The 24,842-nt window shown below is 38.2% G+C and overlaps 1 protein-coding gene across 1 annotated transcript; it reads left to right on the top strand.

Moving 5' to 3' along the window:
* Window positions 1-241: 241 nt before the first annotated feature.
* On the top strand, window positions 242-24,440 carry GSPT1 (G1 to S phase transition 1). The gene is made up of 15 exons (XM_035548861.2): window positions 242-710; window positions 11,603-11,650; window positions 12,031-12,072; window positions 12,811-13,038; window positions 14,059-14,092; window positions 15,551-15,628; window positions 16,824-17,004; window positions 17,349-17,503; window positions 18,767-18,907; window positions 19,692-19,785; window positions 20,106-20,186; window positions 20,971-21,144; window positions 21,578-21,667; window positions 21,942-22,110; window positions 22,720-24,440. The coding sequence occupies exons 3-15, from the start codon at window positions 12,051-12,053 to the stop codon at window positions 22,770-22,772; spliced, it is 1,500 nt and encodes a 499-aa protein (XP_035404754.1). The 5' UTR covers window positions 242-710; window positions 11,603-11,650; window positions 12,031-12,050; the 3' UTR covers window positions 22,773-24,440.
* Window positions 24,441-24,842: the final 402 nt, after the last annotated feature.

Here is a 24,842-nt window from a genome sequence, read left to right as displayed (position 1 = left end):
ACATGTCCCGTCTGCCCCCCGGAAGCGGAGGTGGAGCCTGTAGAAATGAAAGGGCGGCACAGGGGCTGACGGGAAGTGTAGTTTCTTAGCGCGCAGAAAACGCAGGCAACTACATCTCCCATCTCTTCCGGGAGCAGCTCGCGCAAGTCATTATGGGTATTGTAGTTTCCCGCGCCTCGCCTTCGCCGTGCGGTGGGCGAGTCCCGGGCGAGTTAAAAACTACCAAAATGGCGGCAGGCGAGACCGCGGGGAGGGGTACGGGAGCTCCGGCGGGCCACACCGCGCTGCGCGTCGGGGCGGCGGAGTACACGCGGAATCGGCGGAGCGAGTGCTGAGTCGGTGCCGCCGCCGGCTTCCCCCTTCCCCCCGGCCGCTGGGAGACGCTTGGGGGCCGCGGAGCCTTGTGGGGCAGCCACAAAATGGAGGCGAACGGCAGCGGCAGCAGCAGCGACTCGGCTCCAGACTGCTGGGAGCAGGCGGACATCGAGCCGGGCAGCGGAGCCGGCCCGGGGGCCGCCCCGGCGGGCGGGGAGCCGAGGCCCAGCAGGAGCTGCTGGGGGCGGCCTTCAGCCGGCAGCTGAACGTCAACGCCAAGCCCTTCGTGCCCAACGTCCACGCCGCCGAGTTCGTGCCGGCCTTCCTCAGGGGGGGGCCGGCGCCCGGCCTGCCGCCGCCCTCGCCCCCGCCCGGCCTGCCACCGCCGCCCCACGGTGAGCGGGGCCGGGCGCCGCGTTGGGAGGGGGCCGGGGGGGGAGAGGGGAGGAAGGGACGGGGGAAGGGGGTGAGGGGGGCGGGGGGGCCAGAGCGGCCGGGCGGGGCCGGGCTGGGCGGAGGGGGGAGGAGAGGGCTGATGGGGGTCCTGGGGGGGGGTGAGGGAGTGCTGGGGGGGGGGGTCCTGGGCGTGCTGAGAGGGATAAGGAGGGGTGCTGAGGGGGAGTGGAGGGGGGGGGCTGAGGGGGGTCCTGGGGGGAACTGAGGGAGGCGCTGAGGGGATAAGGGGAGGTGCTGAGGGGGGTCGGGAGGGAGCTGAGAGAGGAAAGGGGGGGAATTTAGGGAAGTGAGGCGGGGTCCTGGGGGAGCTAGGCGAGCCCCTGGAGGTGCTGAGGGGAGTAAAGGGGGGAGCTGAGGGGGGCCGGGGGCGCTAAGGGGGGGAATGGGGGGAGCTGAGGAGGGGCCGGGGGGAGCTGAGGGGGTTCCTGGGGGCGCTGGGGGGGGTTGGGGAAGGGGCGCCACGCAGCAGGGCCATCGCTGGAGTTTGGGGGTTTTCGGGGCGCTGCCCCGCAGCGGGAGGGGACCCCACGGGGAGGCCGAGCCGCGGGGTCCGGCTGTTCCCTGCCCTCCGGGGGTCGTCCCTGAGCAGGGGGAGGCGCACGGAGCTGCTTCCGAAGCAGCTCGGGAAGTTACCGGAGGTTTTTGGGGGTGATACACGCGGTATTACTGGGGAAAATGGCAGCTTCTGCCTGCTTCAGATCTGTCTTAAATGCCTTCCTGAAGATTACATCGAGTAGTTAACTTGTTTTCTAATGTTATGCTGATAAAAGATCAGTAGGGAAGGGAGGTTTGTCCAGCTGGCCTCAGTCAATGGAAGGACCTGAAATTTGCCTTGCTTTTAATTTCAAAGGATCCTTGCATATGCAAATGGTGTTAATACTACATTTACTTTGCATATGGGAAATTAAAAGAGAGCTACTTTCTAATTTCCAGCTCCAAACTGCACATCCTTCCAAACGTCAGACATGATAGCTAGCTTTGTGGCAGGGTTTTAATGTCACATTACATGTAAGGAGTTTGGGACCTGGTTAAGTATGGTAGGTTAATGCATTACTATTTTTTTAATAAATTTTTTTCTCTATCCCCATTGGTACATTGTAAAACAAGCTCATATTTTAGATATCGATTCCAATAATTTAATTTCACTAAAGCTACTACTTGTTACATCATGTTTGTTATAATTTCCTGTTAATTGTGGCTTATTATTTATTGCATGCTGATTTAACATATGAATTAGTCTTGCACTCCCTAGGATCTAGTCATCTGATGTTAACAACTGAAATCTGTAATTTTCATATATGATGCTTTAAAATTTGCATAACAGAATATTAACCCATTTTTTTGTTAGAGTAAATGTTAGATTCTGTGTTCTCTTCAGCACTCTGTTTTTTAATCTGAAAATGTAGCTTGTGTGCTATGTAGGTAGGCAATGTATAAGTGCATTAAAATATGTTTCCAAGAAGCCATGGACCAACGACTGGATCCTGTTTAGAATAAGTGTGTCTGCTAAGGTTCAGTGGTGTGAAGGTAGAGCAGATAGCTTGAGGCTGTACTGAACATACAATACACCTTTAAATAATTTCTAAAATTAATTCTGGTGTGTTTTTCAGCCATTATTACAACATGCATCAAAGTTTGTTTTTCACTTTGTAATCAGTATTGTGACTGAAAACTTTCTTGGAGTTTTGAATGTTAGAATAACTGATTTTACTTCCTGGCTACTTCTGTAAGATTTCTTCTAAGGCTTCCTAATTTAGGATCTAAATTACTTTCCCTCACCTACTTGTATTTATTTCTTCAGGCTTTCCTTTTCTTCACTCTTTTGCTACTTGCCAGGTTCATGATAAGCTTCTGCCTTTCCAGAGGTTGAAGATGACTTTACTGAAAGCTTGTTGGTCATCTGGAGTGATCAGGATAGCTTTTCTTTCCATCTTAGTTGCTGAGCATGTTTCCTTTATAGTGCTGTGATCTACCTGATTTGAATTTGGCTTGCCTCTGTATCTTCTTTAAGGTTTAGAATTCTTCTTTAAGGTTTAGAAGTTGAAGTTTCTATAATTGATTTGGGTGTCCCTAGGGTTAAGCAGACACAAATCTGCAGGTGTCCCCCTATCCATTTTTTTCTTCACTGGAATTCTGTCTTTGTTATGTACTTTTTCAGGTCCGAGGTACTTGCTTAAAGAATAATTGACAGTCTTGTCCTGGCAGATATTCATGTAAGGTGACAACTACTTTCCTGGCTAGGAGAGCTGGGTGGAGCTTGCTCTGGAAATAAGTCAGAACAGCACGTGACCAGACAATGGTGCTGAATAGGTGACTTTTCAGCAACCCAGTTTGCTTTTACTCCCGTAGGCAGTTAGGTGTTCCATGGCACGCATCCTCTATTACCTTGTGAGGAAAAAAATACTTCTACTTACCATCTGTTTTGAGGTCTGTAGAAATACTGGTTCGTATTAGGAAAAGCCTAAATAAATCTTGATTCTTATGAGGACTCTAAAAAGCTAGTTGTCAGCTAAAGGAATTAAGCGGCCTAAACTTAAGTTTTAGTAACACTTTTCTCCTTAAAACTTTCTCTCTTGCTGAAATTTTGTTTGGGCCATAATTCCTCAGTGATTCAAAGGATGCTGGAGGTCAAGATAAATGTGCAGTGGCAGCAATGGACGTAGAAAAATTCTGATCTCAGTTGTCTGGTGGTAGTATGTAATAGTGTTTCTTCTTAGGCGCAATAACTTGATACTTCTAGTAGTTTCTCTAAAAATCCTGTCAATTATGTTTAGAGCACTGAAATAATGTTCGCAAAAACCACTTGGAGAACAAGATGCAAACTTTCTAAAACTGTGAGACTCCTGAGATTTGTGTTCCAAGTAGTTTACTTTAAAAGTTATGTCCTGTGTGTGCTTTTCGTTTGATTGCAAATCATGTGTTAGGGAGAATACCTGACCAATGTTTACCCCTAATGTAATTTTTGCTTGCAGATGTTTCAGAACTAGTTTGGAATTAAATTACCGTTTGATTACATGCAAGAAGAGCACGTTGTTTAAATTTCTGAACCTAAGGAACAGCTCAAAAAAATCTGCTCCAAATGTTGTACTTGTGAGGACCTGCGTTTATCAAATTGTGTCAAAGTCTAACTTATTTGCTTGGAATCTTTGGGTTCCATCAGAAATGTGAAATAGAGGGTTCTGGATTTTCTGTCTGCAACAGACATCCCTGTACCAGAGTACGTTCCAGTGAGTCATGTCAAGTACATCATGGACAAGTTGTGCTTCTAGGAAAGCTTATTTTAGATAGCAGTTGCTGGACTAGCAAACTCAACTAAATTAAGCCAAGGTGTGATAGTCAATAAAATGACAGTAGATTGTCTTAGTGCCTCTATACGTTCCTGATCACAACCGCACCTTGCAGCTTCACTGTTCTGTAGCATCTATGACTTACTCTTATTATGCTTTATTACTTTTGTAAGTCTATATAAGATACAACTGCATTTTTGTTTGTTTTGTTTCTACATCAAGACACCAGGGAATAGTTACAATATTTTTTTTTCTTACTAGGATTAATAAGGCTTCTGTTTTCTCATACCTGGGATCCAAACAAAGCTTATCCAAGTGAAAAATCTCTGAAAACACAGCATCAACTTGCATTCTTGTGGTTACATTTTTGTCATAGTTCTTGAACGCTCACAGGATTTTTGGTAGAATTGATCACAGCTCCCTTGTATGAGCTTTATTTTATGTTAGGTTTTCTCTGTTTTATAAGTCATTTTTAACTATTCTCTGTTGATTTTGTTTGAGCTAGGAGAGTGAACTAGATGACTTCCTGGGGTCCATTTCAACCTGAATTGTTCAGTGTTTTTAAGTATGCAGTGCTTGTGGTAAGAAAGAAGTGTCAGTAATAGAACAGTAACGTGAACAAATTGTACGTGATACATGGCAGCTGGAGTAAGAAAAGATAATGTTTAGCCTTTTGGTGGCATTAGTGCCATTGCTTCTTTTAGTATGTATGTTGGCCACTTGAAGCAAACTTCTGAGTGCATTCAGCAATGACTAGTTTGGACAATTTGAACCTACACTCTTGAGCAAAGCAGACATCTTGTTTAAGATTCGATGCCCTTTGGTTTGTTTCACTCCCTAAATATCCTCACTGGCCTGCAGCAGGCACTTTGGAAATAGTTATGTTCAAGCAGCTGGACATCCTCACTCTTCAATTGCTTTCAATAAGTGGATATAGCATCTATCTTTTTGGTTTTCCCTAGCCTTCATTTTTCTTGACCTTGTAGCTAGCTGGAACTTTCACAATTTTTTTTCCACAACCAGTAACAAGGAAAGGACCTTTAGTATCTTCTGTTTCAGTTCTGAAGCCTATAATTTCCAGAGTAGGATGGTGAGTTATCTGTGTCATCACATTTCCCCCAGACTGGTCATCTCTTGCTTTGCCTCGTTCTCGGTTTTAAGACTGTTCTTCACCAGACTTCACTTTGCATATGAACCTTCTAAGAAAGTCTTTGCCAAAAACCAGTAGGTCTCTGTACAAGAAGCTAGCATATAAAGGAATGCAAGTTTATGTAGTTTACTCATACCAGCATTTGAGTAGCCACGTGCTGGTGATTTACTCACAAATACAGAGCTGATAATGCTACTGTTCATAGATCATAATTGTAAACTTGAACTGCTTACATGAAAGCAAATTAATGCTGTATTGTAAATGCCAATGTGTGGTGTAAATTCTTGTTATCAAAAGCAAGTCTTGATTTGCATCACCACTCGACTATGTAGATCAGTGGTCTATGTATCAGCCTCTCCAGACGGATGAGCTGTGTCGCCTCCTGTACCCTGGTCAGCATGGAGAAAGGCTGTGTCTTGGCACGGGCTCGCTCGATTACCAGACATAGTGTATATATGCAGTGCGGTCAAGGTGCCAGCGCGTTGCACTGATGGCGTTTGTCCACGTCTGAACTGCCCCCAGGCAGGTAGCCAGCGCTGTGTTGTTCCTGTTAGAATAATTCATCAGGCTTGTGGCCTTTGCCTGACTCCAATAAAAGGCAGACCACTAGGAGCAGGCTGTGTATTAGATGAACTGTCCTGGAGTCTGTGCAGGCTGCTGACGGTGTGACTTGGCTGCTCTATCAAAATCAACACAAATAATTTGGGATTTGGTTTTACAATTTCACTTACTGAATTTGGGGCTTTTTTTCCAGTGTTGTGATGAGACAGACACACAAGCAAGAGATGCAGATGATTGAAGTCAAAATAGAAAGATGGTTTTGTTTTATTATGAAGGAATAAACCAGTCAACATTTGATCAGTGAAATTTGGCTGCTTTGAAGAGGCTTATATGAAAGTGAAGCTGATCAAATTTCAGTACAAGAGTTTGTTCAGGACAGGTGATGGAATATTGAAAATGCATTCTCTAGAACAGCCTGGGGCAAGTTACACATGATGAGGAACTCTGTGTAAATGTTAAGACCCTGGGTTTAACTTGCTAAAAATCCATGGGATATGTTTGTTTTTTATTTTTTATTCTGTTTCTACAGGCTTTTGAGATATATTCATGAAAGAGTGGAATCCTTAACTGGTTTAATACAGAGCTTGATTTCTTGACTATCTGCCTGAAAAATCAAACTGTCAATTAAGCACAGATACTTGGCTGTAAGGAAAAGGTTTTTCTCATTGTATTCCCTGAAAATCCCCATAAGCTTTCTTAGACTCAGTTATGAAGAAGCATGTTGTCTTTAGATAAGATAAACATAAGGTGTGCCCTCACTGAGGAAGGAAAAAGGTGGGTCTTTTGCTAAGTTAGAATGTAGTAAAATCATATGAATACAAAGCAAGTGCTAATATTTTTAATGAATATTATGGAGTCATGTTAAAACTCTTACAACTGCTCTTATGTTGGTTCATTGTAAAAACTGGACATACTTCTTGTCCCCTGGAGAAGCTGGGTCTTAGGCTATGAAACAGGGCAGAGAAGAGGAGAAAATAATTTTGGATATAAGTTAGCTTTCAAAACAACTGCCTTTACTGCTCACTGAACTCCTGAAAACCTTTTCTGTGTATTTTAAAGTATTGAGCATGAAATATTTTGTGTAGCTCTAGCATTTATTTGTGCTTAGAATGTTCTTTTGTTTTTGTCCACTGAGAATCTTTTATTGATTCTTCCGCTCTGTGGATTTGACTTGGACCTTTAATTTTCTACTCTGGTGTGATTTTACTTCCATTATACTTTCTTTTTAGAGAAAAAAGGGAGAAGGTTAGGGACAAACACGTGTTATGTAATTCATTAAAATTTTTGAGACAATATGACTATTTAGTAAATATGCACTGAACTCAGGTATTGAAACCACAAGTAAGAAAAGGTGGTGGAAATCACTGGTGGGTGTAACACATTTCTTCACTCCCTAGCCTTCTAGGAATTCCTCTGAAGGAACTTCTTGCCTGTGTTGGAGCAGCAACAACACGCTGTCCAGACCATCTACGTTTTGCAGATGAGACTTCTTTCAAACTGAATTTGTCCCCTTTTTTTTGTTGATGTTGTTTTTCCTTTCCCTTTATGCTCTGTTGTACAAACCATTTCACTAGCCCCATATTCAACCTCACTTGTCAGGTACTGGCACTGCCAAGGTTCTTATCTCTCCTGCAGCAGAGCAGCCTGGGAGCCGAGTTCTGTTAGGCAGAGAGACAAATTACAGCCTCTCTTCAAGCCATGATAACTGACTCTGTGAAGGCATTTGCACTGTGGCTTCAGGTAGCTGCTTCTGGGGAGTTCCCACTGAATAGGATGTGCTTATGTGGAGATAGCTATCTGCTTGGCACTTGAGTTTGGCTGTAAGACTGTACCTGAGCTGCAGATTCATCTAGGTTGGAAAAGACCTTCAAGATCGAGGCCAACCATCAGCCTGACCTATCAAGTCCCATCACTAAACCACGTCCCTGTTGTGCCACACATCCTTCCAGATCAGCAAGTAACGCTGTGCACTCTGGCTAGCGGGAGGCAGAACTTCTGATTGCATGCTGTTTGAAGTTAGCTACTTTTTTTTCCTGTTTTTTTTTTTTTTCCAGCATGCAGTGCTTTGTGATGAAGTGGTGGGGTCTCAGCAGGCCTTACCCTGTCACTGGAACAACACTTCTGATATTGGTTCTCAGCCTACCAGCTATCCCTGTCCCATACTTGAAAATCTTGTTTCATTCTAATGTAAATTTAATTCTAAATCATTTAATTCTAAAGCAGTTTTCTATTGAAACCGCTGGTATGCGTGGTCCCAATGAGTCCAGTGTGCTTCTGGACTCATTGGGACCATGCATACTCCTTCAGTGAATTGTGTTTTTAAAAGTTTTACTTTTTTTCAGACAAGATTATGGATTACATCAAGTCCTTGTTTAATAGTCTAGCAGTAGATTAATGTAACATATGTATCCACTTTTACCTTCAGCATTGATTTAAAACAAAAATGTCCTAGGGCTCTGATGTTCAAGAGAACTAAAGATAAACTGCTTACCTTCTGTAATGCAGGGAGTAAGAAATGCAACAGCAGTTCCTGACTTACAGTTTGAGGAGAGATGGAGTATGAAGGATGCTATATAAAATCTAATTGTTGTTAGCCATATGTAAAGCCAAGAATTTGAAACATTACTTAACTACAATTTGATATCATTTAAGGCATTTTCTGACTTTAAAACCGTATTTCATGCAAGCTGCATTTTGAATCCCACTCATGTGACAAGAATCTTGTCTGAAGGATGCTTGCAGATGAGGACCTAGAATTGTCAAGCTCAACTTGATATGTTGAGCTTACTTTGCTGACTTCCAGAAAACACCAAACTTAAAACTTCGCATGTCTACTTGAGTATATTGGAGAGAATAGGATAAATTACAAGAACGATTTAGAACCTTTCTCCGTTTGCCTTGCCTTTAAAGGTATTTTGTTACAATGACTTTTACCTCATGGGGAAAATGAACAAGGTTACTTTGGGTCACTGGGTTTGTCCAGACATTTTGCTGCATGGACAGCATGGAGTTTGGAACTCTTCTAATGTCATAATGCAGTACTGAGTCCTAGGTAGTAAGCCTATCTGAACTAGATTTAAAATTGTCTTTTTGTGATCCACGCGTTCCTTAGGCTGCTTCAGAGCTTAAGGTGAAGTGTTTTTCCTTGAGTTATTCAGAGTGCTGTTCTGTCATCTGTCATGGCACCAGGAGCACTTATCTACCAGCTTATACATTGCTTTGGAGAGCTGATTTGTTTTTTGGTTGAAAGAGTTTTGTGCTAGTTCACTTTTCGGTCAGACCAGCTCTGTCTGTGGAACTTCTGTAATTGTACATGCACTAGGGCTGACAACAGAAGAAACAGAAAAAAAGCACAACGTGGCAACCCAGCAGTTTAAGCAGCAGTAGAACTGCATCCTTTTGGGGTGGTTGTCTTCAGGCATGCTGCAGGGGATTTGCTCATTTCCACGCAGGGCAAATGATAAATCTGACTCTTCAAAGCCCAGACTTTTCTCTTGTCTATTTGTTTGCAATGCATCAGTGCCCAGAATAACCTGCCTTAACCTGAAGTTGTTGAACAGAAGTAAGCAATTCCTGAAAGGGATTTCTTTCTATCACTTAATGCCTGTTCTTTTTGAAATTAAGAGTATTTTTCTTTTACTTGGTTTCTCTACAATACACTCTTTAAGAGAGTGGTTTGTATTCCTTTCCTGCTTTGAAGGAACAGTGCATATTTCAGTGTATTTCATATATAGAAGTCCTCTTGCAAAAGGAGTCTGCCACTTTGTGTATCAAAGTGACCAGAATGTAATCAGTGACTGGAAATAGCTGAATGTCTCTTGCCCCTTGGTTCTTTGTGGCATTAGTACTGTTTGGCATCATACACAAACTATATTATTGATTTTTTTTCTAGTGTGCCTAGATTCGTATAAAATTTAACAGACGGGCATGCTTTCAGGAGTGCTGCTCTTTGAGAGAATGAACTCTGTTTCTATACTTTTTAGGTTAACAATTTGTTATTTCATCTGTTATTTGTGAAAGAAGTTTTCTTTCCCTCTCTAGTCTGTATGCCTGTTGGATTATATACCAGAAAGTCAGAACTAAAATTTTTATGAATGTTGTTGGTTGATTGCTGTATTTTAAGAGTTAAAGCAACTCTTCATCTACTTGTAGACCTTTTGTTTTGAGGCAAGTGCATAAGTACTGTCATGTAAGAAGTTTTTCACTATGGAAGACTTTAGGAGTGAAATCCTGAGCTTGCTGAAATGGCGCTGTAATGAAAGCTCTGCAGGCCAACCACAGTATGTGTGAAATAGCCAACAGTCTTCTGAAGCATTGCAAAATAGGCCTTTGGTTCATGCCTAGATTCTGTGCCACCTGCTTACCACGCTCAAGTGGGATGATTTGGGTCTCTTCCAGCTCTCAAATGAGAGTAATATTTCTTGCAAGGACTCTCAAGGTATTCTACCCGTATGCTTTTCCTTACTCTATGAAATCATTCTTTCAAAGCTTTGTTCCTGTGATATTGGGACCCTGGCATGAGGATCATGTATGATATGACACAGGAGTGTAGGGAACCTTGCTCTGAACAGTTTTGTCTGTGTTGCTGTACCCTTCCTGCTGCTGCTGGTCACTGGGTATTACGCTCTGACCCACATTCACCCTGCCTGCAAGCTTTGTCATCTGGACCTCTTCCAGGTTTTCCAGCACTGCTCCAGTTTATAGAAGTCTGCAGCAAATACACAAACAATGCTAAAGCAAAGAGGCTTAGAATCAGGTCCTTCTCTGCATGTTTTTGTTCCTTTGAGGGATTTTTTTCAATCTGTAGGTCCCATTATGCATATAGAGCAAGTAATGCTTTAAGGTCTGTGTTTCTATAGTGGGGCTGAAGGAGAGCTGGCAGTACAGTTACATAGAGGGTATGAATATGTTAGGTGGAAAAAAAAAAAAAGAGATGAACTTATTTCAAAGAACTTCGAAGTGTAATTTATACCATGGTAAAAATAAATAGGTTAAGATTTTAGGGATAATTATAGAATGCCTCTTGATTATGTGGAACAACGTTCCAAAACTTGACGTGGTGTAATTGTTACTTGGAACATACCACTTTTAGTAGGTTTAGTAATTAGTTACACCTCAGCATATAGTTTAGTGGCATGGTTGAGTGCTTAAGAAGGTTGATCTATCCAAATAACCTATGTGTGGCTTTGATACACACAACTGGTGAGATCGTTCTCTGAGTACCATGGCTATATTATGATGTTTAAGAGGACTGGCAAACTGTCTAGGTGTATGAATGAATTATCTCTTGACCCTAATAACTAGAGAAGATCTTAACTTAAAAACATTGAAACAAGCTGTGAAGAATGTGAAATTTCAGTCACAATAGCATCGTAGGCGCACCTAGAAGGTGAAGCTGGCAGAACCTTGCCATACAACTGTGACGTGGCAAACACATTGTTTCAGTGAAACTGGTTTTCCGTGTTTCTAAACATCAGTTAGATACTAACACTTAAAATAGCAAGTGTGCCCCCAAAGCATGGGGTGGTACAATACTATATACAGAAAAATTGCTTCCTTTAGAACTTGATTTAAGTGTATCCTTTTTTTTTTTGGGGGGGGGGGGGGGGGGGAGGGGGGAGCTGGGGATGGAACTGTTCAGGATTGGTTTTACTTTCAAATCTTTTAAGCAGTGTTGTTTAGAAGTACTTGTGCTTGGAAACTATATTTAGTACTGCTGGGGTTTGGTTGTTAAATACGCTTGGCAATGAAGTTGGAAGAATGGTCTTTGCTGTCTAAGTGTAGAAATTGGTTACAACAATATATTTTAAAAATTAAACTTTTTTCTTTGCAGATGCACCCGTAGAGACTTCTCCGGAGGAGCAGACAGCCTCTTGTGAAGGTAATTGTTCTCATGTTCTGACAACACGCAGTGTAGCTCCATTAAATAAACTTTAACAAAATTATTACAAAGCATTTCCTTTTTAAAAATGTGTGCAATCCTTTTCTAATATTCATTCTTTGTCACCGTACTGCTGTTGTAAGGCAGTGTGGTTATTTACAGTGTTATACCAAGTCAAGCAAGGCACACAAGGACCAACTGGTTTATTGAAGGCCATGAAGCAAAACTTAAAAAACTGAATGTCTGTATTAAATAGCATAGGAAAGTGCCCAGTCACCTGAACTATCCTTTTATTAATTTACTCTGTTACTGTGTTCTTGATGCTGTCTTGGTAAATAGATGTAGTTTGTGATTCCTTTTTTTTTTTTTTTTTTCCCTAGGTTCAAATGCTGCTGCTAACATGGAAATTTCAGAATCCGTTGGTAAGATGAGAGTTGTTCAATTTCACTATAATAGGGCTACAAAATAACTAGTATTGTGCTTTTGCTGAATCATTGTAAACAAAATTGAAGAATACCTTATTGAGCCATTGTATTTTGGTCCTTACTGTTTTTCATTGTGTCTTTATACTTGGATTAGCAAAGAGATAATTGACCACTAGTATGCATTGACAGATGCAGTTAGATTACTTTGAACAGTGAAAAAAGCATCAGCTCTTTATTCAAAAGTCATTTTATACTGCAAAATAGTCTCACTAACATGTGAAATGACAACTAACATAAAATAGTAGTATGAATAATGAGAACATGGAAATTGTATCATTCTCTTTGTATTTGTATGGCTTATGGGAGAACTTAAACCATTCTCTCTCCCTTTTTATTTCTAAACATGGCTGTCTACAGATTCAGACCAACATGATAGACCGTGTTGATCTTCAGATGTGTTTTCCCCATGAAGTTTTTTTGCTTTATTAAAACAGAAGTCTCTTCATTTCTGTGAATCAGTTTTCTGATGTCAGCATGCAAAAAAGTTCGAAAGTTCCCAGAAATAACCATTTCAGAAACAAGCAGCAGTTGCCTTTTTTTTAAATGTAAAAATACATTAACAGACTGAATAATTGAAATCTATTCATTGCATCTTGAGGGGTGGAAGCTTTTCTCAGCAGTCACTGCTTTTAATTTCTTGATCTATTTGAATATATCTAATTGGTTAATTTTTAGTGGAAAATGGAGAGACAGAAATGTCCCCAGAAGAGTCATGGGACCACAAAGAAGAAACAAGTGAAGCAGAACAAGGAGGTGGTCCATCAGTGGATTCAGGGCCTTCTGAAGAAAGTGCTCAGGAAATGATGGAAGAAGAGGAGGAAATACCAAAACCGAAATCTGTTGTAGCGCCACCAGGTGCTCCTAAAAAAGAACACGTAAATGTAGTATTCATTGGGCACGTAGGTAAGTTGTAAGTGAATGGGACGTAACAATTTTTGCATTGTGTATTAGGTGAAAGGATTAGAAATGAATCCTGCTTTTTCTAGCAATGCATGTATTCATCCTGTCTTGAGGGTAGTAGGAGCATTCATCTTAATGAAGCTATTTTGGAAAAAATAAATAATTTAAAGCAGATCTTTCAGGGACAGAGTGACAAGGAACTGCTTGGGTTCTCTTGGACACAACAGCGTCTGTGTTCATGATTTCTCAAGTAAGTGCTCTTTTAAATGCCAAAGTTATGTGTCTGTGTTAGTGTTCCAAAGGACAGAATCAGAAAACAATGCTTCTTTTCTGCTTTAAATAATTTCAGAAAGCTCTTATTATTAATAATTATTAAATCAAAAAATAATGTTCATAAGATTAAAAATTATAGATCCTTAAACAATAGAACAACTTAATACAGGGCTAATACCTAAGAATTTGTAGCAGAGCATCCCAACTGAGTAGTTTCAACAAGTTTCGGAAGAATCTTAAGTGATGTCAAAAGTACGTAGGAGATATTGAATCATGAGTTCTAGATTTTTCACATGTATAGACTCTTATTACTTTAAAAGCATTGTAACTTAGCCAGGTGAGTTCAGAACTGAGTCACACAAAATAAAGAGGCAGTGGGCAGAGGTACATCCCAATATTGAAGAGTAGCGTATAGAAGTTGGTAACAAGGGAGAAAGGAAACAGGGAAAGAGCTTTTGAACATGTTTAACCCGTGCTTTTGCTGGATCACATCTTGCTGGGTGTTCTTTGATTACAGATGATGCCAAGTTGATATGTATTAAAAGCATGATTTTCAAAATTCAGTAATTGAATTGACAGTGAACTCTTGTGGAAACAAGGGAAGCTGAGAGATACTTCAAAAAAGTAGATTAAAATTAGGAAAGGCATATTTGAAAACAAATAAGGTGACATTGATCTTAATTATTTTCCTTTTTCTTAGGATTTTATTTTAAATTGTGAATAACTTAACTATTTCCTTTGTTTTTTTAGATGCTGGCAAGTCAACCATTGGAGGACAAATAATGTAAGGAAACTTAAAAAAAAAAAAAAATTAAGAGATTGCTGATCTGTTTTGTGGATTAAAATATATTATATAAAATAAGTATTTTCTTTCTGTATTTAATCATCATAGATTAATATTTTTATGATAAAATATCATCGTATGTTTAGTGTAGTTGCTTATTGTCTTTGGATTTTTTTAAATTCCAGCAGATTTAATCTTAAAAGTTTCACTTAATGGAAACAACTGCAAAAGCATGCATTATTAAATTAAAAAAAAAAATTGCTTTCTTAGAACTTAACTCTGTTTTTCTTTGCACTTTTGAAATGCAGTTGAAAGTGCTTTATATCGTTTGTTAAACTTTGTCCTTTTTGTGAGAATTTAGAAAGAAAGAAAATGCTTATTCCCTAGTGTTAACATCGTCAAGCTTAATTGGATTTTAAAATATGAAAATAAAAAGTTAACTTTTTAAGTCTATTTTAGAAACAGTACCTAGAGTTTGCAATACTCTTATGAGAGAAAAGTAAATAAATGCAGTTCAATCTTACAGTTTGTCAAAACCAAGAAATGGAATGTAGTACATGAAGAAATAAATGCTATCCTGCTGATGCAAACTATTCCTATGATTTAAAATAATATTCTCAGCAAAAGTGGGAGGTCTTTGTCTTGGCATTTTCAACCTGTTTTGTTTTTGACCAAACTGGAATGTCGGAACTGTCATGCTACATTTAACCTTGTTGCTAATACTAGAGGAAATTAGCATTTTGTTATCTGATGTCTGTTCTCTGTGTACAAGGAGATGTCAGTTCTTAACACTCCTACCAATTTGTTAGGTTCCTAAAGTTCTCTAAATTTTTCTGTTTTTCATTTTTGCAGAAGATCCCTTTGTTGTAAGGAGGGGGGGAAGAGGGTAACCAAAATTGTCAGTAAACCTTTATTTACTGTTGTTAATTTTCCTTGTAAACTAGGCAGATTACTGTTACTAGAAGATCAGGTAAAAATATCTGAGTGAAAAATCTGAAAGTTGTAATGTTATAAAACTGTATGCTCCTCACCTACCTCTTTTGGTAACTGAAAGATCTCTCTTAAAATATCAGGTTTCTTCTCCTATGTAAGGAGTGAAACCAAAAATATTTTCCTTTACATTTTAGAAATGTTTCATTTATATTTATTTTTAAAATTCTGTTATCTCAATTTTTACTCTAATTTTGAAAGATTGGATTTCTCTGGCATGTACATAACAGACGTAGTTCCATTTCAAAACTTGCCACTGCAGAACATTTTACGAAGAGGCTTAAAAAAAAATTATCTGCTAAAGAAGTAGTGTCATACTTTTCACTGATAATTGTGCAGGTTTTTATAGAGAAGAAATTCCACTGCTGTTCACATCAGATTGTTCCAGTTTTTCAAAATAATCTGTAGGAATTGTGTAACTATTTAACTACATTTTTGTTTATGTAAAATTACTTTTTTTCTTCTTAGGTATTTGACAGGAATGGTTGATAAAAGAACACTTGAAAAATACGAAAGAGAAGCTAAAGAAAAAAACAGAGAAACATGGTATGAAATTTACTGAAGATAATAGCATGCTTTTTTCTTTGCGCTGTGACGAAAACAAGAAACTGTTTTTTAATCTCTGTCCCTGTGGAACTTTATTACTGCTGGAATGGATTTGGTTTGTGGGGGGAGGAATCACTTGTTTTCCTCCAGTACTTCTTTAACCAGGTCTATATGAAACAGTGCGATTGACAATTCACATTGCAACAGGTTTTGCTGCTTTTTTTTATTTTTTTATTTTTAGAAAGTGCGTATTTGTCTGGTGAAGGAGTACAAGGCAGATGCTTTTCTCAGGCAGCCTTTGGGATTATTCTATCTGTCTTTTACCTGTAAACAGCAGAGAGATATCTAAAGACAGAGATCAAATCAGTCAGTATGGCAGACGCAAGATGAAAGCAAGTGAACAGTTCTGGCAGTAGCATTTATTCATGTAAAAACTAAGATACAAGGTCCAGAGTTGTTAAGTTTCCTCTGGGTAAGAAGATGCTACTTTCATGTATGGATTTTGGGGCCTCATTTGTGTTTTTCTTCTGTTTGTGTGTGTGTGTTTGTATACAGCCCATATAGCATCCTGCTTCTTTTGCCCTCGGTTTCTGGAAAGCTGATTTCCCTTTTGGAACCTTTTAATTTCATTTCATCTGTCTAACCTTAAGTCTAACTTGGTTGTCAGTGGGATAAAATGTAATTAGGAAGGAACAAGCATTGATATGATTAAAGATAGGATGAATAAAGGATATAGGATGGGTATGAATATAGGATGAATACTGTCTATTTCATCACCAACTTCTGTTTATGTTTGAGGAAATAAGAATATGCAAATCAGAGCTAATTTTTGAGTTAATTATGTTGAGAAAAAGGAAACGTTTTTCATTTGATACAGAACTGTCTTTCAGACTGAGGCAAAGCTCAGTACTTTAGTATTTGAGGTTAGATCATACCTGGAGAAGTTAGGAATTGAAAACTGTTGTTCAGAATTGCACAGGTCTATGTGAAGGACAGCTAGCACTGGGCAATATGGCTTACTAGATATACAAGTAATATTCAATAAAAGTGACTATTGGTGTTGGAAAAGCTTTAGTTTGGCAGTGCTAATATGGTTAAAAGTGTTGAGCAGAAAAAAGATGTTACGATAACCAGATTTTCATACTTAATTTTAGTAAAAATGAATATAAAACAATATTTGGGTCGTTTTTTGTAGGTACCTTTCATGGGCCTTAGACACAAATCAAGAAGAACGAGACAAAGGTAAAACAGTAGAAGTGGGTCGTGCCTATTTTGAAACTGAGAAGAAACACTTCACTATTCTAGATGCTCCTGGGCATAAGAGCTTTGTTCCAAATATGATTGGTGGGGCTTCTCAAGCTGATCTTGCAGTGCTGGTAAGGACAAATCAGATTTTTTTTTTTGATTTATTGTGGAATTAAGCTTTTGATTTTTGTTGGTTTACTCATTTCATTTGTCACAGTGGCTAAAAAGTAAAAATCATAAGTTGAGTCTTTTTTGAAATAACAGCTTCATAAAATTGTCCACAGTTTTCATGTGGTTTTTATGTATGTCCCAGCAGAAACTAATGGATAATACTGAGGTTATACCAGTGTATTTTAAAAGCTTTTAAAAATTTTGACTACCAAAAGTTATTTTTGATTAAGGTGATATTACCCATTGTCTGTTTTTCTGCTGAGAAAATTGTAGAACTTTTATTAAAATGTGTATTTTTAATTAGGTTATTTCTGCAAGAAAAGGAGAGTTTGAAACTGGATTTGAGAAAGGTGGACAAACAAGAGAACATGCCATGTTAGCAAAAACAGCAGGTGTAAAACATTTAATAGTTCTTATTAATAAAATGGATGATCCAACTGTAAACTGGAGTAATGAAAGGTGAGTTTACTATTTTTTAAAAAATCATCAAAAGATACTGAAATGAAATAATTCCTAACCGAAGTAATTTTGTATCCCACTTTTGCTGGAAACTTAGAAGCTTTATACTGAATCTGAAAGGAAGTGACTCTGCTTTCAGTAGTTCAGTTTGCCAGATTCTTGATTGCTTGGCCACATTTCTGCAAAGCTCCTATCTTAGGTTTGGTGAGAACAGCATTATCCTGTTCAAATAACACAGGGTAGATGCATACAAGGTGGAGTTTTTCTTTTATGATAAGCTGAACTGAATAAGCAAATAATATATTAAGTGTTTCATGACTGCAGTCTGAGAAGGAGGGAGGAAGGGAATCTTGCAGTGTTACGGGCCAGGTAAAAATAACTAGAAAGACTATATGTAATCCTTAAATAACTGTAATAATAATGATTGAGTTCTTCTTTTCTGCTTTAATGCTCAAATGTTACAAAGGAGCTTTAATTTTCCTAAGTGTCAAAACTTAGGTCTTTTTAAGGCTTCTGTCACATCTTCTTGTCCCTTCAAGCTGGATGCTAAAAAAGCGTGATTTAGTCCTTTCCTAGAGATACTTGTGTAGTGATGGGATACAGTTTTTTCCTTCTATAGTATAAGAAGAGTTGTCAGAGAACTTGCTGTGCTGTCAAGAATCATGAAAGTTCTTGAGGAAAGCTATGAGGGATTATGCAAACTTACAGCATCAGCCTGGTGTGCTAAGAGGATAAGGCATGGCCAGTTGTGCTGTCTTGGTCCTGCCCCAACCTTCCCCAGTTTTTAACATTATTAAATTCAGCAGAAACTGAGGGCAAGAACTGTAATAGATATAAACAGCAGTAAGTTTTTACAAAACGATATAGAAGATTGGAAGAGATAAAACTATTGCTAGGGTGAAAGCCCACAGAATGACCTCAGTAGCTGTCTGCTTGGTTTGTCTTGCTACCTTGGCCTGTATCTCTTGCTTAAAAGCAGATATAGCATGTGTTGTTGCTTACCCAGCCCAGTAATTGGGGTATGTGGGAGGGAACTGGTGGTGCTTTATGGAGTAGAGGAATGGGGGAAGTAAGCAATACCAAGTTGTGCTGGAAGGCTGGGGAGAAGATGAAAATACGCCACCAAACTTTATTAGTTTTGCTACTTACAGAATAACTTAACTCATGAAAACTAAACAAGTCTGATTTTGTTGTTTTTAAGCATAATATTATGTCATGTTGGAATAACTTCAGTTTATCTTAATGTGCTTGTCGTTTTAATAGATATGAGGAATGTAAAGAGAAACTGGTGCCGTTTTTGAAGAAAGTTGGCTTCAATCCCAAGAAAGATATTCATTTCATGCCCTGCTCAGGACTGACTGGAGCAAACCTTAAAGAACAGTCAGAATTCTGCCCTTGGTATATGTATGTATCTTAAATTCAATGACTTGTGTATTAGTTATGTTTCAATAAGAGCAAAATGCTACAGTGAAGCTAGGAAGAAGTATAGAATGGCGTATTGTAGCTGCGTTCAAGAATTCCTGGTTAAAGTGTTTAAGGAAACGGGATCACAGCAACAAGAACACAGAGCCATGTAATCAACCAAATAAAAGCATTTGCTAACTGCAGAAGATTAAAGTTAGCAGACTCTCGAAAATATTAGCAATATTTATTAATTTTTGGCTTTGTGAAATTGAATGCGATGCCATCACGTGAATTTTCCAGTGATGCTGCATTGGACCTGTTGCTAGGATGAGTAATTGTTTGATATGAACAGTTTGATTGAAAGTGGATTATCGTTAGTGATAAGTCATGTCTCCCACTGGGTTTCATGTTTTCCAATATTGTTCATGGCAGCTAAAATGTATTAACAAAAAAATCTTATTTGGAACTAGCTAATGGTTTTGCATATCCAAAACAAATTAAGTGAATCCAGCAAGATTCTCAAGGGGATAATGAATGTATGTAAAATATGCCTGGGACTGTAACTTTAAAACTATATGTACTTCCTAGGTGTTAACATGTTAGCTAGGGTAATGTGGACGCTAATGATGGACTGTTATGATAGATATAGACGTCTTAGAGGTCTTGGTACTTAATGATGACAGAATGAAAATCTTTCCCTTTGTGAGACTGCATTTATCCATTCTGAGCCATTTTTAAATAGACGGGTGCTCATGTAACTGAAACAAATGCCTTCTGCTTTTAGTGGACTACCATTTATTCCCTACCTGGATAATTTGCCAAACTTCAACCGTTCAGCTGATGGACCAATCAGGCTGCCAATTGTGGATAAATATAAGGTACAACTTAAAATATAAATGTACTATTTTCAGAAAGCAGTAAATGCACTATTTATCATATTTTTAGAGCATATCCTTTTTCTTTGATATGTCTATGTTTCCAACTGTGGAATAGTGGTGGGGAAGGGACGTAATTCATTTAATGTTATACGAGACTCAAAATCTGTAATCTTTCATGAAAATAGCTTCCAAAACATTAAATATTGCAGTGGTATATAACTTCATAGGGTTAAATAATCATACTTACAATTAAGTACGATAATAAAACAGACTCCTTAGAAAAAAGTTTGTAATTTTTATGTAATTTCTTTCTATTGAAGGATATGGGCACTGTGGTCCTTGGAAAGCTGGAATCAGGTTCTATTTGCAAAGGACAACAGCTTGTGATGATGCCAAACAAGGTATGGAGTAGACATTTAGAAAAATTCTGCTCTGAAAACAGCCTGATTTTTAAAGGTATTAATTACTTTAAATCAGAAAACTTCCTATTGTTCAACTGAGCAGAAGTAAGCACTCATCTCGTATGAGCAATGTACGCAAGTATGTGTTTGTGTCTCATTGACTTCCTTAGAATTCAGAACTCAAGTTATATATCCTCAGTAAACTGAATTGCTGAGCAGCACATCATAGTTTGTTTGAACTGTGTATTACTTTGCATTTGTACAGAAAGCATACAAAGACTTTTTTTTTTTTGCTGTGGGTTAATAATGTTCAAAACTTTTTTTGTCCTTTTTTTAATTTTTGCCAAAGGAAAATAAGAAAAAAATTTAAAGGATACAAACAGTAAACTGTATCAGACAATAGCTCTTAATAAAACTGCTTGACGTATTATTTAGGAGAAATTGAGGAACTAAATGCCTTTAACCAAACTGTTACAGAATTAGTCAACAATATGTCTGTCTCTCTCATCTCTTTGTAAATTTTAAACTAACTTTGCTTTGAGACATAGTGGATGTCTTTGAAATTTGCTTTCCATTGAACATATTGAATTATATGAATTAAAATCTATTTGAATAAATATGCTGTTTAAAATGTTAGTCGTTCAAATATTTTACATTTTCTGAAGCTTGCAGAACCAAATATAATGGATTTAGACTTCAGGTTTCTTTAAAATCCTGTCATATCAGTGATTATTTTTACCCAGCTAAAATATTCAATAATTGAAAACTGCATTTTTGCTTTAAGCACAACGTGGAAGTTCTTGGGATCCTTTCTGATGATGTAGAAACTGATTCAGTAGCCCCAGGTGAAAATCTAAAGATCAGACTGAAGGGAATTGAAGAGGAAGAGATCCTTCCAGGATTTATTCTATGTGATTCCAACAACCTGTGTCATTCTGGACGCACGTTTGACGCCCAGGTAGAATAATTAACATTTGGTTGCTGTGTAAGTGGGTAAACTGCATTGAAATATTTTGCCTGTCTTTCACCAAATCTGATTTTCAGTAGTTCTAGGTTTCAGTTGAGGTTTCTCATTTGCTATCACATCTCTAAATTGACAATAACATATATTCCTATTCTGACATCATCAATCTGATTTTTGAAAATATGTGTTTTGAATGGAACTTCTCAATTAAGTTTTGGTCACCTACAATTTTGAAAGCAAGACCTTGGTATGCCAATGTTTCAGTTTTATGCTTTCATATTAGAAATAACTTGGTCATCTCTTTGACAAAGATGTTGTGTTTGTGTATTGCTGAACTATGCATTTTAATGAAGTTCTATATTCAGTTATTCTATGCTCTTTTATAATGAAATGAGGAAAATTGAACTTATTTTTAATTGTTTTACAGATAGTGATAATTGAGCACAAATCCATTATCTGTCCAGGTTATAATGCTGTGCTGCACATCCACACCTGTATTGAAGAAGTTGAGATAACAGTAAGTGTCCTTAAAATATCAGTAAGTTGTGTTGTGATGTGAATACAGACAATGCACTTGTTGGGGTGAAGAGTCCTCTGGAGTGACTAATATAACAAAGCTCAAGCCTCGCCTGGAATCTTTGGTCAGTACCATAACACAACCAAAAATGTCTGTAACTGTTAGCATAAGCCTTCTGAAAAGTGCAGTAGATAATGATGGATTCTCTTACGCAGTAAGTCTCAGAAGTTGCTCTCTAAGACAACATTTCAGTCTTTTTTCCCTTCTTTTACAGGCCTTAATCTGCTTGGTGGACAAAAAAACAGGAGAAAAAAGTAAGACACGGCCACGCTTTGTGAAACAAGATCAAGTATGCATTGCCCGTTTAAGGACAGCAGGAACTATCTGCCTTGAGACATTCAAAGATTTCCCTCAGATGGGTCGCTTTACCTTAAGAGATGAGGGTAAGAGTGCTTGATCAACAGCTAACTGCTACAAAAATACAGTCATTTCAAATAAATCATGCATGGCAATGAAGTATTAAAATGCTGGCATCTAGTTGAAATTACTGTATCTGCATAACAATGGAAAGCAAACCTAAGTAAATTGTTGTGCAGAGTTCTTGCTAGTAACAAGAAGTGTGTTTTATTTTAGAGGAATAATGTGCATTGTAAAACAAATGGTTGAACTTGAAAAATTAGCAGCACTGTTTTCCTAATGCACCCTGGAATGTGCACCTAAGATACAGATAATGTAATATCTCTTTAAATGCAGAAAAGATAAGGGAGTTTGTTACCTTTAAAAGCAGTAAACAGGTCTGGCAGAATAATTCTGCTTTGCATTCCTTAAATGAACATGAAGTACACTTTCCACAATTCATACTGTATTCTTTCCTGTGAAAATCACAGTTTCTCTAAGTTTTTGCTGTGCTTTCATCCTACAATACAGTAATTTATTCTGTGTTATTTCTAGTATTCTGGAGAGCCTCTATGTGTGGGGAAAGCTTTCATGTTCGTAGAGATTTATGCTTTTTCACAATATATGTAACTGTAGTGTTTGTCTCCTTGGTTTAGGTAAGACCATTGCAATTGGAAAAGTTCTGAAACTGGTTCCAGAGAAGGACTAAGCATTTTTCTCAATGACCCCCGCACAATACTGTGAGGAAAATCGACTCTGCAAAAGCCTACTTCACACCGCCTTCTTATTTTCTGCCCATTGATAAACTTCTCCCCATATTTTGCAAAGACAAATTTCACAGCAAAGGTCCACATTATGTCAGCTTTCTCATATTGAGAGCTCTGCTATGCCACTGTTGAATTTCCCCCCCCAAATTTTTTTTCTCCCAAATTCTGCTTCCTTGGAAAGATTCGGCAATAGCTTTGTAAGTGATGTGGACATAATTGCCTATAATTATGAAAATCTAACGGATTTTTAATGTTTAATTTCCCCCGAGATATATATGAAGACTTTTTTTTTCCAGGCAGATCATTCAGAGTGTGCGAGTGTGTGTGCACATGTTACAAAGATGACTACCATGTTAATAAACTATTCAATTTGAAATCTTTTTCGGTATTTGAATTGCTTTTGAATAATGTTTTTTATCCAGATGTAACGCAGTTGCATTAGCTTTTTAACTTTCCAGTAACCTCGATATTTGGTTACCTGGATTTTTCTAAACTCCTCAGCCTCCCCACACACACAGTTTTAAACGAGGCAATTAGGCACTCAGCCAAGTTTGTATTAAAAGAATTAGTTTTGCCCCCTTCTCTTTGTTGAAGGCATTCTTAAAATGAAAAACATTCGTGCAAATGTGGCACCTTCATTAGCTTTACATTTGTTAATATCTTCAGCAAACTTAGGTTGACTTAACATCATTACTAGACACAGTAAGTCAATTTTGAAGGCTAAAACTACATATTGTGTCTATATAAAAATTCAGCATTGTTAAATTCTTAACTGCAGAAAATGCTAACAACCAGTAAATCAGTGAAATTGCAAACATAAGAATCTGTGGCAATAGTGCCTGTTAGTATTTATAAGAGCTACATTTTGTGGGAGAACTGGGCCAATGAGAAAGTGCCAGTTTATATAAGTTACTCAGTTCACCCTGTCTTTAATTTACAGGGTTGGATAATCCTGGCTGTTTTAAAGATCGGTCTGGACTGAGAGGGAGAAAGACTATTTAAATCCCTAAGAGTTTGCACATACTGAAATATGGGAGGGTCAGAATCAAGCACAGTCTGTAAATTTTTGCATATCAAAAAGCAATGTAAGCTTATAAGGACCAGTGAAGTTTTTCTTCAAAAACTGGTTCAACATAAAGCTTACTCTCAGTACAACTTGAAGGAGCTGCATAATAAAACCTTATTTAGCTGCACTTTGAAAGTGGACTGTCTACAATTGCTATCCTGATTCTAACAATTAGGATGAAGGCTGATTTTTTTTTCATTTTCCAGAATATTAGTAGTAAGTATTAAAAGGTATCTCCAGAGCTTCTTCAGAATGTCTTAAACTAAATATTTTCAGTTGTACAATTGTGGTGAGCCCATCTCCTCCCCCAAAAATTTACAGTCTAGTGACTGTATCTGAATTCACAGAACTCAAAACTGAAACAATTTTTTTTTGTTGATTTTTTTTGGTTTTGTTTGTTTCTTTGTAACTGTGGAACTCCCATTCATTTCACCTACAGCTACATTGTATGGACAGAAGAAGTTATTGTCCTTCAGTTTCATATGACTACACTTGTAGCTACCGTACTGCATGGAATTGAAATAAATTTTATTATGTCTGCAAATCTCTGGGCTTTTATTTTTTTGGTAAATCAGAGTTTTAAAGTACCCTTTTTTTTTTCCTACCAAGTGAACAAGCCCCAAATTTCCTTGGCTTTTAAATTAACGAAGAAATTAAAAGCGAAGGAAAGTTACTGTCTTGTTCTCATTCTGGGTTGACTTAAGATTTCTATGTATCTCATATCATAATCCTTTCTTGAAGTAAGCTTATGAATTTGAAATTTGCTGACTATTTGGCTAATATTTAGATTCCCAAATTGTTAAACTATTAAATTCTGTTCATTTATTGAAATGCATCTCAAGGCTACATGATGCTCCAGTGGAATTTTTCACTTTAGAACAAACCTAATGATGAATTCTAAAGCTTCGTTATATTGGGGCTGTACTGAGTGTTCATTATTAAACTG

Source organism: Cygnus atratus, chromosome 15, assembly GCF_013377495.2.
Source record: "Cygnus atratus isolate AKBS03 ecotype Queensland, Australia chromosome 15, CAtr_DNAZoo_HiC_assembly, whole genome shotgun sequence".
Taxonomy (NCBI): domain Eukaryota; kingdom Metazoa; phylum Chordata; class Aves; order Anseriformes; family Anatidae; genus Cygnus; species Cygnus atratus.
The sequence above is the reverse complement of the archived record's forward strand: the minus strand, read 5'-3'. Positions and strand labels throughout refer to the sequence as shown.

Coding starts and splice junctions, on each gene's coding strand:
- GSPT1 (XM_035548861.2), top strand. CDS start 12,051: ATGGAAATTTCAGAATCCGTTG. Junction 13,039..14,058: donor AGTATTCATTGGGCACGTAG/GTAAGTTGTAAG, acceptor TTGTTTTTTTAG/ATGCTGGCAAGTCAACCATT. Junction 17,504..18,766: donor GTAAACTGGAGTAATGAAAG/GTGAGTTTACTA, acceptor TCGTTTTAATAG/ATATGAGGAATGTAAAGAGA.